Source organism: Podarcis cretensis (assembly GCF_951804945.1).
Source record: "Podarcis cretensis genome assembly, chromosome: 8".
Classification (NCBI taxonomy): Eukaryota; Metazoa; Chordata; class Lepidosauria; order Squamata; family Lacertidae; genus Podarcis; species Podarcis cretensis.
This window is the reverse complement of record NC_137177.1, coordinates 88,652,667-88,669,404: the sequence shown is the minus strand read 5'-3', so window position 1 is coordinate 88,669,404 and position 16,738 is coordinate 88,652,667. Positions and strand designations below refer to the sequence as shown.

The following is a 16,738-nucleotide window of genomic DNA, read 5'->3' as shown; positions in this document are numbered from 1 at the left end:
CTTTGATTGCCTCCCCCAGATGTTCAGGATGACAACCGCAGCACAACTGGGCTATCAGGAAGCTACCAGGGTTGGAAAGCTCTGAAGGTGAGGCCTTCTTCATGCATTTGTCATGGATGCTTTAGCGGAGATTCCTGCATTTCAGGGGGTTGAACTAGATGACCCCTGGGACCCTTCCATGATTCAATGATTCTATGCGCCACACTTGGCCACAGTTCAGCTTCCACTGAGCTACATCTCTCCCCATTGTTCAAAACCTTTTCATGCTAAACTTGACAAGGGACCCAGGACCATGCACAAGATAATTGAAAGGGGAAACAGAGAGGCTCCAGGGTTTAGAATCTTATACAAAAATTAATCCAAGACCTCTGTGCTAATCCCACACAGCTGACCTTTGACCCTTTATACTATTCCAAGCAAGCTGAGGTTGCTGCTGTTTTAGGATCTGCTCCAACACTCACTTTATGTAGAGAGAAGATACAGTTCTAAGCACAGGGAAGGAAAGTTATGGCTGTGATGGCAAGAAAAACCTAGAGAAGAAATCCAACTCTGCTTCTCCCGTAATCTAAGGCAAAATATTCGCTCCAAGCCCAATCAACATCCCAGAGTCATACATTGCTTGCCTTCCCGCTGGGGGATTTTGGTTTTTGTTTGAAGGGTTTTCCAGTGCAGTAACAGAGAATTCTCAGCACCCAGAATGAACTACAGTTCTTAAAATTTCTTGGCAAGAAGTCACGGCAATCAAACTGGTATAAAATTGATTCATTCATATACGACATGGATATCTAGGGTTGTTTCCAGATGGGCAGTGGCGAGCACTACCACAGTTCCCCACTGAGAGGTACAGTGGGGCCCCGCAAGACGAACGCCTCGCAAGACGGAAAACCCGCTAGACGAAAGGGTTTTCCGTTTTGGAGGTGCTTCGCGAGGCGAATTTCCCTATGGGCTTGCTTCGCAAGACGAAAATGTCTTGCGAGTTTTTCCGACTTTCCCCCCCTTTCCCCCCTTTTTCTAAGCCGCTAAGCTGCTTATCCGCTAAGCCACTAAGCTGCTAAAAGCCGCTAAAAGCTGCTAATAGCGCTAAGCCACTAATGGGCTTGCTTCACAAGACGAAAAAACCGCTAGACGAAGAGACTCGCGGAACGGATTCTTTTCGTCTTGCGAGGCACCACTGTACAGCTTCAAAGCTGCAACCAAATTTACGCACTCAGAAGTGGGTGCTTTTCCTGTGTTCCTCTCCTCTGTTCTGTCCACAGTAGTGGCTTGGCTGTGTCGGTGGGGAAGGGACAATTTGCCCCCCTTCTTTTTTCCTGCAGGAGGCCACATAGTGCCTGGAAAATCATACAACTGTAGAGTTGGGAGGGGACCCAAATCTTCATCTGGTCCAACTCCCTCCAATGAAGGAATCATAGCTGTAGAATAAGGCTACCAGATTTTTTTCAAAGAATCCGGGGACACTTTTTTTTTTTTGAAAAGGGGGGGGAAAGTTATTTTTTAAAAAGCGTTGTTGTTGTTTTTTTAAAAAGAAGTAATATCTTCTCTTCTGTGGTCTCCTCTGTCACGCGGCCTTCCTCTGGGCCCCAGCCTGCTCTCCTGGAGCGCTAGCCGCTGTGGAGTAGGCTCAGGTTTGGCCTGGGCTCAGCCACGTGTGCTTGCCCTCCCAGTGCTCTCCTACCTCTCCTCTTCAGCAGCAGTGGCATGGCAAGGTCAGGGCTCCTCTCTTTTTTACCCTTCCTCTTTCTCTCTCTTCCTTCTCCTCTCCTCCTTCTCCCTGTGGCAGCTCCGGGGTTTTCCTGGCCCCAGAGCACCACTGGGCAGTTGGCTAGGCGCTCTTGCTCCTGGCTCGATTTGGGTCGCGGGGGGGGGGGGGGGAGTCAGTGGTTCTCCCAGTTGACGTGCCGGGCGTCCCTGGTTCCCCCTCGGCAGTGGCAGTCTCAGCAGCCCGGAGCCAGCCTGGTAGTGTAGTTGGCTCTGGCTGGCTTCAGGAGCTGCTTGCTGCCCTGGCGCCCGCCATTTTGCCTCGATAGAAGTCTCCATATGATGTGTCCTGTGCCATTGAACTAATCACGCAACATTCATCCCTTACTAATAAATCTACAACACTTAAAATATAAATTCGGGGACATTAAATGAAATCCGGGGACATATTTTGTCCAGGGACAGATTTGTAAATCCAGGGACTTTCCCTGGGACATCTGGTAACCATACTGTAGAATCCCTGACAGATTCAACCTGTTTAAAAACTTCTAATGAAGGCGAGTCCGCCACTTTCCAAGGAAGTCTCCTCCACTCTCAAACAGCTCTTATTGTCAGAAAGTTCTTGCTAATATTTATTCAAAATCTCCTTTCTTGCCATTGGAATCCATTGGTTCAGATCCCACCCTCTGGAGCGGCAGAAAACAAGCTTGCTCTACCTTCCATGTGGCAGCCCTTTGGGTATTTGGAGATGGCTCTCACATCGCCTCTTCTGCAGGCTAAATATACCCAACTCCCACTCGCTTTTCCCCATAGGTCTCCCCCCACACCCCCTCTCTCTCACGAAAGAGAGGCGGAGAGTCTTATGTGAAGGAAATTCCTGCCTCCTTCCACTTCTCCCTGCCAGGAGAAGGCTGTTTGGCCGCTGGCTCATTCTGGAAAGGGGGAGAGATCCTTCCACCCTCTTTCCCCCCCTCCCAGTTTTGCTACTGCTGGTCGCCAGCCAGGGCATGGGCACCCTCATTCCCTTCCTCGCCTGAATCCTGCAGAGGACCAGAACTGCTGAGCTCTTGATGAGAGAGAGAGAGAGAGAGAGAGAGAGAGAGAGAGAGAGAGAGAGCAGCTTCTGCCCATGGGGTGAGGAAGTTCCAGGAAAAGAGCTAACATTTGGATCAATTTTTCATTAATGGGAAATGGACCACAACAACAAAAGAGAAGAGACGCCGTTTTGAAACTCGGCAAAACTCTTGCCTTCAGAGAGCTCTTCCTAATGTTTATTTGGACTCTCCTTTCTGGTAACTTGAAGGCGTTGGTTTGAGTCCTACCCACCAGAGGCGCAGAAAACAAGCTGGCTCCCTCTTCCATGTGAGATATCTGAAGTTGGTTGTCATCTCTCCTCTCAGTCTTATCATTTCCATGCTTTTGTTGTTGTTGTTGTTTAGTCGTTTAGTCGTGTCCGACTCTTCGTGACCCCATGGACCAGAGAACGCCAGGCACTCCTGTCCTCCACTGCCCCCCGCAGCTTGGTCAGACTCATGCTGGTAACCTCGAAAACACTATCCAACCATCTCGTCCTCTGTCGCCCCCTTCTCCTTGTGCCCTCCATCTTTCCCAACATCAGGGTCTTCTCCAGGGAGTCTTCTCTTCTCATGAGGTGGCCAAAGTCTTGGAGCCTCAGCTTCAGGATCTGTCCTTCCAGTGAGCACTCAGGGCTGATTTCCTTCAGAATGGAGAGGTTTGATCTTCTTGCAGTCCATGGGACTCTCAAGAGTCTCCTCCAGCACCATAATTCAAAAGCATCAATTCTTCGGCGATCAGCCTTCTTTACTCTAACTAAACATACCCAAGAGCAAAGAGCTTCTGCCTGTGAAAGAACATAGCAGGGGCCGGTGCAGAAGAAGAGTGAGCAATTCTGTGGTCCTGTCTCTTTCTGCTCTTTAGGTGTGGCAGCCATGGCACAACATCCTTGGGGCAGCTATTTTGTGACTGGTGCCCATTGCAGTACTGTAGCATTCCCAATGTGATGCTCACTGGGCCAAAAACATTGGCCACTTCTGCCTCCGGTAAAGGGATGCTTCCGGAGGGTTCCCCTTGGGTGCCTGTCAGCTCCACCTTATGAACCCCTGGGCTCCACCTCCGAGTCCCGCACAAATGGCAGAATTGTTTATTGGAAGAACTGGTAAAGGTAAAGGTAAAGGGACCCGTGACCATTAGGTCCAGTCGTGACCGACTGGGGTTGTGGCGCTCATCTTGATTTATTGGTCGAGGGAGCCGGCGTACAGCTTCCGGGTCATGGGGCCAGCATGACTAAGCTGCTTCTGGCGAACCAGAGCAGCGCACGGAAACACCGTTTACCTTCCCGCCAGAGTGGTACCTATTTATCTACTTGCACTTTGACGTGCTTTCAAACTGCTAGGTTGGCAGGAGCAGGGACCGAGCAATGGGAGCTCACCCTGCCGCAGGGATTCGAACTGCTGACCTTCTGATCAGCAAGTCCCAGGCTCTGTGGTTTAACCCACAGCACCACCCACGTCCCGGAAGAACTAGTGGCCCCAAGCAAATGATCTCTACACCCATCAGCTGTCAGGGAAAGTCTAAGGATTACGCCTGTGAGCAAAGTGGGTGGAAGCCATGTAGAAAGCAGGGGATATCTAAACAGAAGGGGCAAATGATAAATTTTGGGGGCCACAGTGCCCCCTCCTCCCAGACACCAGTACAAGAAGCCTGCATTTTTAATTAACTCATCTATCTATCTATCTATCTATCTATCTATCTATCCTAACTCAGTTAATTTAGTGGAGCTTACTCTCAGGTAAGTATGCACAGGGTTGCATCCTAAATGCATTTATTTATACACTGTGATTATCCATAGTGAGCTCAGTATATTTTGGCAGAGCTGCGGCCTTTTGAGTTATACATTCTGCCTTATATTCGCCAAGGGTCTATATACCAACATACATATTATTTTAGTTGGAATAGTAAAAAAAGCCACATAATAGTTTTATTTAAGTGCACAAAAAAAGAATTTAAAAGCCAAAGTCTCTGACTCACACAGGTGGTTCTTTGCTCCTCAAGCAGGAATGAGTAATCAAAAGGGTTACTCTATCTATACAAACACAGCAGAATCAGGTTCCCAAGGAGGGGGTCTGTGGGCTGCTCCCCCCCCCCCCCCATTCTGCATTAACCCTAACAAACATTTCAATATATTTTCACAGCATCAGTAATAACCCTTACTAGCAACTCGGTGCATTTGTCATTTTATTAGCTAGTCAGATTTATGAGGCCTGAAATAAAAAATGTCATCCAGGTGTGACATAAATGGGTTTAATATCTCCTTTAACTAGAAGAAAAATTGGGGATTTTGCAGGTGCTGAAACAGAGTGGCTTAATCCCCGTCAGCAAATAAATTATTTCCTAATATTCCGTTCTCATTTTATAAAGCCAATCCCACACCAAGTGACCTCCTATGCACGCTCTGTTTTCCCCCCTTCACACAGGCATCCACTTTCAACAACAGAACTGTACAGTTTGAAGGGCACCCCAAAGGTCATCTAGTCCAACCCACTCCCTGCATTGCAGGAACTGAGCAAAGGCAGAGTGATACAAGGCCTGGGAATAGGCAGGGTGTGTGCCACAAGTCTTCAGCAGTGCAGGAAGGCTGCGGAATGCAACGCTCGGTGTAGCATTCAACTTCCAAAGAATCTCAGTTTTTGAAAAAGAAAAAAGCATGTTGTTAGTCCTCATGAGGAGATGCTTGGTGATGCCTGCTGTAACCTTAAGACTTGCTGAGTAAGGCTCAAGGGGCAGGATGCATTCCATAGCTGTATACAGCTTTGAAAGGGGCTAACACTGGATTTAGAAGGCTGATCGCCAAAGAATTGATGCTTTTGAATTATGGTGCTGGAGGAGACTCTTGAGAGTCCCATGGACTGCAAGAAGATCAAACCTATCCATTCTGAAGGAAATCAGGCCTGAGTGCTCACTGGAAGGACAGATCCTGAAGCTGAGGCTCCAATACTTTAGCCACCTCACGAGAAGAGAAGACTCCCTGGAAAAGACCCTGATGTTGGGAAAGATGGAGGGCACAAGGAGAAGGGGACGACAGAGGACGAGTTCGTTGGACAGTGTTCTCAAAGCTACCAGCATGAGGTTGACCAAACTGCGGGAGGCAGTGGAAGACGTGCTCTGGTCCATGGGGTCACGAAGAGTTGGACACAACTAAACGACTAAACAGCAACAACAACAAACACTGGATTTGACCCATATAGTGGAGAATTATTGATGACTATGAGTTCATGGGAGCTATTAATATTAATAATACAACCACCTTTATTAATAACCATTTTTTCCATCAGCTTATGTGCCATCGGTATTAAATTGTTGCTGTTGTTGTTGTTGTTGTTTAAATAAAGGGGGAAGGAGGGATGCAATCTTCTGACAGCTTTAAGTTTCCCTTAAGGCAAGTTTTTATGGTTGGCTAGTAAATTCCTTTAAAAACCATGTTTATGATGGAAATGCAAGACAAAACTATAAAATGCCACAAGCGGGCGCCACCATAATTAAAAGTGCCCCCCTCCCAAGTTCCCATTCCTGATAATGAGCTTTTTATATTAGGGGCAGGTTATACCTTTGGGGTGAAAACAGGACTCAATTAAGGGGGGGGGGGCGGAGAACACCCGCCATTTGGTCTATTATCTTGAACACAAAAATAACCTCATTAATGCAGGCAAAATTGCAAAACCTAGTCCCTTTAGAATGCGAGGAGACCACAGGAATCCCATGTGACCCGGCCTCCTCCAGAATGATTGGAAGCAGCTGGACATGCTGGCAACCTCAGCCCGTTTCCAGATTTGACGCTGCGAAAAGAAAATTTCACAACCTCTTTTGTCTGCCCGAAATGAAGCTAGAAAACTGGTTTTAGCCTTTGCCTTGCAAATCAGTTAAAGCAAGTAGAGAACCATAGAGTTGGAAGGGTCCACGAGGGTCATCTACGTGCCACGCAACGCAAGGTAGGCAAGTAACAAGAACAATTAAGTCAGGTGAGGAGAGCAGCTGGCAGAGCCTGCCTTCAAAGAGCCCCCCAGGGATGGCACCTTAGGCAGCAGTTCTCAACCTGTGGGTCCCCAGATGTTGTTGGACTACAACTCCCATCATCCCTGAGCTCTGTCCTTGCTAGCCAGGGGTGATGGGAGTTGTAGTTCAACAACATCTGGGGACCCACAGGTTGAGAAAGGCTGCCTTAGGGCCTGGAGCCTGTGGTGGGACACTGAGCAGTTAGCAAAAGGGACAAGCTGGGAACTGGTAGAAGCAGGAGACTGGAGCGATCAAGAAGAATCAGGCTAAGGAGGGCCTTCCAGGACAGCTGAGAATCTCTGACTTTCTTGTGACTTGGGCTGTGCCCACATTGGGAGATTCATGCCTCTGTGGGTCACTGTTTTTGTTTGTGTGCTTGCAGGGGGTCCAGCTCCAAGATTCTATGATTCTATTCTATGTCTTCATCCTCCCACAAGCATTTTCAATCTCACACCTCCAAAATCTATCCTGGTGTTTTACCATTCACTGTCTCGTGGGTGTTACATGATGAGATAATAATAATAATAATAATAATAATAATAATAATAATAATAATAATAAATTTATTATTTATACACCGCCCGTCTGGCTGAGTTTCCCCAGCCACTCTGGGCGGCTTCCAATCGAGTGTTAGAAACAATACAGCATTAAATATTAAAAACTTCCCTAAACAGGGCTGCCTTCAGATGTCTTTTAAAGATAAGATAGCTGCTTATTTCCTTCACATCTGAAGGGAGGGCGTTCCACAGGGTGGGCGCCACTACCGAGAAGGCCCTCTGCCTGGTTCCCTGTAACCTCACTTCTCGCAATGAGGGAACCACCAGAAGGCCCTCGGCGCTGGATCTCAGTGTCCGGGCTGAACGATGGGGGTGGAGACGCTCCTTCAGGTATACAGGACCTGATATTTGCATTTTGCACTTTTGTCTCCTCTCCTCAGTTATTACTTCCCTACCCACCATAAAGTCCTGAAGTCCGTTGTGGCCATGCAGGCAAGTATCTGTTTACTTGTGTTGAAGCCACGGTTTGTTGGTTCATCTGAGGGCAACTCATGGCAAACAACCTATATCTTAGTGTTATCCATAAACCAGACTTGTGTTCTGTGTATTTTCGGTATTTGCATTTGCAAATGTGATCTGCTGTTTAATGCATCTTTGAGATGGTTTGAATTTTTGCCTCTGGCGATGAGAAAGGGAAGTTTGACCTGACCTTAAAGTAGTCTGTGAGAGCCAATGGCAAGGCAAGGGGCTGAGATTTCCAATGGGGACGTGAATGGATGCTCATTCGAGGTCTGTCTCGGTGAGCTGGACAGACACACATCAGTCTGGCACTAATGTTCTGAGCCAGCTGCTTTACCAGAGCAAATGGAGAAAACATGAGTAAGAGGCGACATGGTAGAAGTTTATAAAATTATGCATGGTCTGAAGAAAGTGGATAGAGAATAACTTTTCTCCTTCTCTCCATAAAAAAGGTAAAGGTAAAGGGACCCCTGACAGTTAAGTCCAGTCACAGATGACTCTGGGGTTACGGAGCTCATCTCGCTTTACAGGCCAAGGGAGCTGGCATTTGTCTGCAGACAGTTTTTCTGGGTCATGTGGGCAGCATGACTATGCTGCTTCTGGCACACCGGAACACCAAAACCAGAGCAGTGCATGAAAACGCTGTTTACCTTCCCACCGGAGCGGTACCTATTTATCTACTTGCACTGATGTGCTTTTGAACTGTTAGGTTGATAGGAGCTGGGGCCGAGCAACGGGAGCTCACCCCGTCGCGGGGATTCGAACAGCCGACCTTCTGATTGGCAAGCCCAAGAGGCTCAATGGTTTAGACCACAGTGCCACCCGCGTCCCATAACACTAGAAATTATGGGCATCCAACAAAGCTGAATGTTGGAAGGTTCAGGGCAGATAAAAGAAGTCCTCTTTCATACAGTGCATTGTTAAACAAAGGAACTCCCTGCTGCAGGAGGCAGAGAGGTCTACCTAGATGGCTTTAATAGGGCGATTAGATAAATTAATGGAGGAGAGGAGGCTTTTGGGCTCAGGTCTTGCTTGTGGGTTTCCCACAGGCTCTTCTTATGTTCTTAATGAAGCCTCTGAGTTGTTGATTTCTTTATTTATATCAGACAGGAAAAGCCTGGGCCAGAATGTCCTGAAACACATCTTGTGAGTTTGTGTCAGAAGCTCACGGAATCAAAATACGATGAGAAAATGAAGAAAACAAGTCAAAGGTTTCGCAATCTGCACAGGATGAGGCCTTGATTGTCAGGCTAGGTTAGTTATTGGTATGCGCTTTCGTGTGCATGCACACTTCAATGGTCTACCTGAGAGTAGGCGAAACGGAAAGATCTGCATTGGTTAAAAAAGAAAGTCAGCATCTGCTCTGATGCACTCTTGTTTTCATGTAAATTCAAATTTGAGGTACCCAACTGTGCCCTTGCTACTAGGCAAAAGCAGTCGGAGGCAGCATAAAACTGAGCAGAGCAACAGAATGATGGTGGCTCTGCCTACTCTAGACTAGACTAGCTAGCCACTGTTGGAAACAGAATCCTGGATTAGATGGTTCTTGGCTTAATCCAGGAGGATTACAGAACAGACAAAGAATCTTGCATGCCTTCCATGTCTCAACACCAGAATGTGTTTGCACCTTTGCCCGGGGCCCCAAAGGCACCCAGCTCTCCCTGTGCCATTTTTGCAGTCCTTCCGAAGACACCGGGGCCGTCATGTCTAAATGCTGGAAAGCAGGCATTCTCGAAGCAAAGACACATCACTATCTCCGCCTCTTCCTAAAGGGGAATTTATTGGCAACTGCAGAATTATTATTAATTTTTTTTTCCAAAGGGGAAATATGATCTGTGCTTTCCAAGCAACCGATCTCCAGACCGCCTAATGCCTCCTTCCTGCCCGAGGGACGCTTGCTTTATGTTATGTTTACATCCATGGAAATTTCATGTCACTGCTTGCAAAGCGAATGCGTCACTTGGTCAAAAGGGGGGAGAGCATTTTTGTGGCACTTTTGAAGCTCTCACAGGTTTCCTTTTGAAGGTTTCTCAGCTGGGGGGGTGGGTTGTTTTCTTTATAATTCTCTGAAGGGTCCTTCACAAAATATGATGAATGCAGACTTGGGAATATTTGTGTCTAGGTCTCTGGGAGACAGCAGGGGAGCTGGGGGCAGATGTGTGGATGTTTCCACCCTGCCGCAAGAGGTGGACTGGGTTTCCCTTCCATCCTGGATCCCGGGGCCACTGCCAGCGAGGAAGCCTTTTATGAACTGGGATGAGATTTCATGGTTTTTGAGAGATCTGAAAACCAGACTCATATGTCTAACAGTAAGAAGTGTGGTGGAGGGAATGGAGGTGGGTGGGGACAACTGGGGTGGGCAGGGGGAGGTGACTGGAGGAGTCCAAGGACAGCTTTTTTTCCCAGAGAGCTGATGGAGGCAGCTCCCCCCCCCCTTTTAAAAAGGCCATAAAACCTGTTTGGCTAGAGGCAAGAGCTGGACAACAGAAAAATGTGCATCATTATCAGGTCACTGTCAATGCTCTTAGACAACTATATCTGCAGCCACAGGGCCAGGAGATAAGAACTTCTATTCTTCCACTTTATAGAAGATGGGCTGGCTAAGAAATGCCATCTGCTTTTGGTTCTGCTTCTACTACGGTTACGGCGTTGTTTTAACCTTTGCTTGTGTCCATGACATCACCCTTCAAGTTACATCATTGCTGCACAGGGACTGTAACCAGCTATGTGTAACTGAATTTAAAGAAACAAGAAACTTCCCATAGGGAAGCTCAGACAAGCCCGCCACCGCCCAAGAATGCGGCTGCTGTGCGATGGGAGATTTCTGGTCTCACGAACCCCTGGCTGCAGCTGGAGAGGTCCTGTTTGCAACCCCTCCATCAAGTTCTCCAGCCACTTAGCAAACATTCTAAGCTGCAGTTTTGGGAAACCAAGATCTCAACAAAGAGAAAACTGCTTGAAACATTTTGAATCTAATTTGCAGTCGCACATTTCCACTGTAGACTGAGAGAGCAGGCTTTCAGTTGCTAAAGCCACTTCCGAGCTCGAGAGGAGGGGGGGTTGCGAGCCACCCCTCCCCCCCCCCACACGGGGGCTTGTTTTAGCCCCTCCGCGAGAAGAGGGAATCCCCGGGCATGTCTGCGACCCGGCCCGCCAATCAGCGGGCAGGGGAGGCGTGGCCTAGCCCATCTAAGGCCAGCGCGCCCGGAGACCGCCCTCTTTGCCCCGTTCCAGCTGCCTGATTTTCCCATCCCACCCACCCTTTAGGCTTAGCTAGCTTTGACCTTTGGTCGCCGCAAGGGGCCTGGTAGGAATTTTTCCAACTTGGCGCACTTTCAGCCTTTTGGTTTTTTCGCCTACCTCGTAGCAAACATCACAACTTCTTCGGTATTGGAGGTTAGGCATTGGCAGGGGTTAATTGTTATGCAAATAAAGGGGGGGGAGGAAGTGCCATCCCCTTCCCCCAATGAAAAGGGTAGTCCGGTAGAGGACTCTGGGGGGCGTTGCCCTGTCCGAAACCTAGGGAGGTGAGGGCCTCCGGCACACCCCCGAGCGGTGACACCCGTGGGATCCTAGTTGGCGTACTTCAACAGGACTCCCACGGCTTGTGGATAACCCTTCCCGGTCTCCATGCCGGGTAGTCGATAGGAGCCAATGCCTAAGGCCAATACCTTCCAATTCCTGTAATCAATAAAGTTGTGGCCTTTTTATGCCCATTAACCTTAAATAATGTGTTCAGTGTCATCATTTCACTTGGGGGGGAGGGGACTCGCCACGCAATCAGACATTGTACTTCTGCTCCTTTTCCACATTTAGAATCATAGAATTGTAGAGCTGGAACGGAATGAAAGGGCAATCTATTCCAAGCCGCTCCAATGGAAGGTTTAGCGTGTTGCTGTGTCTGCATCAACCTTCCACACTTGCAGGCATTGGTGTGGCAGCATTTAAGTAGCATGTTCATTTGAAGAATAAGTTGTTTAGCTTGTGCTATGTTTGAGCACAACTGCACTAATATGTTTTTGAAAATGCTAAAGCCAAAAAACCCAAAACCTTTGTACAAATATTAAAACTGATTACATTTCCTAAATGGCAACAGCTGGAAGTGTGCTGAAGTCAAGAGACAGAGCCCTGCATGGAAGGGAAGGGAAAGTGCAGGGGCTGGTATTATTTGATGATAATGTCATGCAGATAGCCTATGATAAGTGGAGATTCTAGAACTTCCCTCGTGTGGAAAGGAGCCTGCGTAGTTCCTCCTGCCCCTTCACTTTTCAAGATGAACTCTGCGTGCTACACCTTCCCCTCTTTGTTGCCCATGAATTTCCCCCTCCCTCTGCTGTCTATTTGGCATAAGCCACAGGATAGTGTGGCTCTGACCAATGGCAATGAGGACACAGGCATGTCTTCCCAAGCTCGCCCTCCAGAGCAGACTTCAGCAGATGTTCTGGATCAACCAGTGGGGGGTGATGGGAGTTGGTCATACGAAACATCTGGAGGGCACCAGGCATTGCTCAGAGCAAGTTATTAGAGAAGGGCAACAATACCTTGTCTCCTGGTTGTGGTCGCATCACAGACACTCGATCGTAACCTTTCCGCAGCAAAACCCAGAGGGCATCCAGCTTTCCCTGAAAACGAAACAAAGATTGCTTAAGCAGCCATTTAGCAGAGTGGTTGTCATCTTCTAAAAGCCTGCAAAGGAAGCAGAGCTACATTTCACTCTGACATAGCTACATATTTTTTCTTCCTCTTGCTGTCTATGTGCCTGTCTGTCTCAAAAGAAAAATGTGCAGCTGGGAAGAGGAGTCATGCTCATGAAAACCCCACTTTTCTTTTGAAAATGCAGGTTTCTAGCCATTATACTCACAAAGTTGTGCTTGTGTCTTAGAGACCTGAATGGTGGGAGGATTTCCAGTGGTTGAGGGCGGGTCTTTTCCATGACTGGCAGAAGCAGAACAAATTATGCGAAGTAAGGAAATCATGCAGATATGCTCAGTTTGCATAATTCATACAGGCCACAGAATCCAGCTTTCCTTGGCACAGAATTTTGGAATCTTTTAGCACAACTCGGATTGCAACAGGGTCTAAGCAGCAATGTAATTTCATGGACAGAAGAAACACTTCAACAAGCTTATCGATTTCTGGCCAAAATGCAGATGCTTGCAGAATGATAAAATCCACCTCATCCAGACTTCCTTTTGCGTTGCATTTCTAGGCACATGTCCGGGCTTTAAACTTCCATGTTGGAGGGCTTTTATTCTGTCCCAGCACTTTCTCTAGGAAAACCTGTGTCTTACCACTGAATTAGAGCAAAGGCCAATTGGGTTTTAAGTTGGGATTGCTGTTTGCTCCAATTTAGCAGTAAAACATGGGTTTTCCCATGGAAAGTACCAGGAGAAAACAAACAAACAAACAAACAAGTAAAAAATGCTTGGACACAGAGCTTCAAAGCACAGATCTGTGCTTGGAAAGCATGGTGCAAAAGGAAGAGTGGAAGAGCCCTTAGTTATCAATGGTGGAAGGAAAGGCTGGGGTTCTGGAGTGCTTTGTTGCTTCTGTAACCCCAGCACTTTTTAACTGGGTGGTGACACAACATACAAATCTGTTTTACAAGAGGTCAGAATCCAGGAGACAATCCAGGCACATCTGTGCACCTTGCTTCCTCCTTCCAGGGACCCCCATGAACTTCCCTCTCCCTCGAAAGCAGCAGGCGACCCGCTCCAACAGCGAACATACCTTCTTCCACAGCAGGGCATGCAAGTTCTCATTTCTGGAGTTAACAGACCAGGGCAGATGCAGAATAAGCTACGCTGGAATTTTACTCAGCAATCTCCTCATATGCACACTAATGGACAGAGTCTGCTGAGCATGCCAGAAATTTTTTGGCACTTCTACAGAGGAGGAATATTTGAAGGCTGCTTTGATCCATTTGTTATAAGTTTGGGTTGTCCAGATGAGTGTGAACGGACTTAACGTATGTCAGTCAATGAGTGATTAGGTGCTTAAAAGATAAAGGTAAAGGTACCCCTGCCCGTACGGGCCAGTCTTGACAGACTCTGGGGTTGTGCGCCCATCTCACTTAAGAGGCCAGGGGCCAGCGCTGTCCGGAGACATTTCCGGGTCACGTGGCCAGCGTGACATCGCTGCTCTGGTGAGCCAGAGCCGCACACGGAAACGCCGTTTACCTTCCCGCTGGTAAGCGGTCCCTATTTATCTACTTGCACCCGGAGGTGCTTTCGAACTGCTAGGTTGGCAGGCGCTGGGACCGAGCAGCGGGAGCGCACCCCGCCGCAGGGATTCAAACCGCCGACCTTTCGATCGGCAAGTCCTAGGCGCTGAGGCTTTAACCCACAGCGCCACCTGCGTCCCCTTGATTAGGTGCTTAATGCTCCTTAATTCTTGGGAATCATGTTCCGGATTTTTTGAAGGTCCATCCTTCAGCTGGTTGTAGGGGCAGGGAACGAGCAGTTGCAGCAGCTTGAATTTGGTCACAAGAGGGAGAAGGGGGGTATTAGCAGGGGCCACCCAAGCACAGGGTCAGGGGGCAGAGTGTGTTCTGCAGGGATGGTTTATGGCCTATATATCAGTTTCGTTCATTGGCTGTTTGTTCAGGATTTTAAGATGTTTTTATTACTTTATTGTACACCAACACTTCCCCCCCCAACCAGTTAGAAGGTGGGAAATGATGTTTCAGGGGTTGCAATGAAAATATCACGTAAGAGAGGTACCTTAATTGGAGAATACCACTTGTGGGGTGAAGAGGACCGCCGCATGTTGTTCCCAAGATTCCTGGGCTCTGGGAATTCGTATTCCTGCTCTGGCATCTTGACCCGAGCATTCTTGGCCTTCTCCAGCTTCGCACCTTCCTCAGTGGATCCTCTTTCCCCCCAGCGAACCTAAAAACACCCACAAAAAAACCTCTGAGCGTTTAGTCCCCTTCACAGAATCACAGAAGCATCGGACTGTAAGAGCCCCTTGCGGCCCAGCAATCATAGATAAAACATGGCTATTCACTTGGGGCTCAAGCTGTTTCTCTTGTCTGGTTCCCTCAGTCCATTTTGGAGAATCATAGAATCCTAGAGTTGGAAGAGACCACAAGGGCCATCGAGTCCAACCCCCTGCCAAGCAGGAAACACCATCAGAGCACTCCTGACATATGGTTGTCAAGCCTCTGCTTAAAGACCTCCAAAGGAGGAGAGGGTTTCAGGCCATCTGCAGTGAGGCCTCAGAAACAGAGGAAAGTATTCCCCCCCTCGATTTGCCCCTGTTTACAAGGCTCGCTGTCCCCCGTCCCCCCACTCCTGCATTAGTGTTACGAGACCCATTAGTGTTGGGGACCCTTAAATTCAGGTTATCTCACAATTGTCTGCTGTCTGTCTCTCACAAAAAGCAGCTTTGTGGGGCCCCAATCCAGACTGTGGAACCACAGCAGAGGGTGAAAACACACACATCCCATCTCTCGGTGCTGTGGTCCCAATCTGGATTTAACCCTTCAACACCCTGCGCTGTTTTCCTGTCAAAACAGCATTTTTGCAGCAAACAGCAGTTTGGGGGCAAATGTCAGCATCAGGGTGAAAGGAATGTGGGTGGGGACACAGTATGGAGATGAAAGAGTTATACATGCCTCTCCTCCACCCTAAGCTACAGTCCCTATCCAGAAGAGGGTGAGCCCATCATTTTTTACAACAGCAGCAATCCCTCCAGAGCACTCGTCTCTCGCCTAAGGAGAGCCTGCTGGATCAGGCCAATGGCCCATCTAGTCCAGTATCCTGTTCTCAGAATAGCCAAACCCATCCTCCTCCATGAATTGGCCCAATCCTCTTTCAAAGCTATCCACTTTGGTGGACATCACTGCCTCCAGTGGCAGTGAGTTCCACAATTTAACTATGGGCTTGGTGTTCACCTACCTCCATCCGCTTAATTCCGCCAACGCCACGACCACCATAATAGGAGGCGTCTACGGTTGGCCACTTTTTCTTGGGAAGCCCATCGTCGTCTTCTTCCTGAAAAATAAATAAAACAAGCAAAGAAGATGATGGCAACATCGATTATAATTTAAAGTTACAATATACGAAACACAAAATACATAATAAAAATAATCAAAACATAATCAAAATAATTGAAACAAGAAGAAGAAGAAGAGACAGAACTGTTAGAACCCAATACTAAGAATTTATCAAGAATGTATAACTTGCTGTTGAAGTGGAATACAATTGATGAGACAGTGAAGTCAGCTATGGTCAAATGGGCACAGGACATAGGTCATGACATTATGTTTGCTGACTGGGAGCAGTTATGGACCACAGGTATTAAATTCACGGCATGCAATGCCTTGCGAGAAAACATTATGAAAATGATTTACAGGTGGTACATGACCCCAGTCAAGCTTGCGAAGATTTATCATTTGCCCAATAATAAATGTTGGAAATGTAAAGAGACTGAAGGTACCTTTTTCCACCTTTAGTGGACCTGCCCAAAGATTAAGGCCTTCTGGGAAATGATTTATAATGAAATTAAGAAAGTGCTTAAGTGCACCTTTAATAAGAAACCAGAGGCATTTCTCTTGGGTATGGTCGGCCAGTTGGTGCCGAAGAAGGATAAGAATTTCTTTTTGTACGCTACTACGGCAGCAAGGATTCTCCTAGCAAAGTATTGGAAGATACAAGAGCTACCCACGCTGGAGGAATGGCAGGCGAAAGTGATTGACTTTATGGGACTGGCAGAAATGACCGGCAGAATCCGCGACCAAGAGAAAGAGACTGTGGAAGAAGATTGGAAGAAGTTTAAAAAATATCTTAAGAGTTACTATAAAATTGAGGAGTGCTAAAATGCAGAGGGAGAGGAAGACGTAGAATTACAGCGATAAATTGTGTTAAGTTAAGGGTGAAATCGAAAAGGAGAATGAATTTATTTTTAATTGGCTAAGAAGGGTTGCTGAACAATTGTTTAAAATAAAGGAT

The 16,738-nt window shown here is 47.6% G+C and overlaps 1 protein-coding gene across 1 annotated transcript in view; it reads right to left on the bottom strand.

Annotated features, from left to right (window-relative positions):
- The window catches only part of ANTXR1 (ANTXR cell adhesion molecule 1), a 135,360-nt gene that overhangs the window by 15,070 nt on the left and 103,552 nt on the right, over positions 1-16,738 (bottom strand). The window contains exons 15-17 of the mRNA XM_079987513.1: positions 15,686-15,781; positions 14,507-14,674; positions 12,326-12,406 (exon numbers count right to left, since the gene is read on the bottom strand). Of these exons, the coding sequence (XP_079843639.1) occupies positions 12,326-12,406; positions 14,507-14,674; positions 15,686-15,781 (345 nt within the window). The remainder of the gene's footprint in view (positions 1-12,325; positions 12,407-14,506; positions 14,675-15,685; positions 15,782-16,738) is intronic.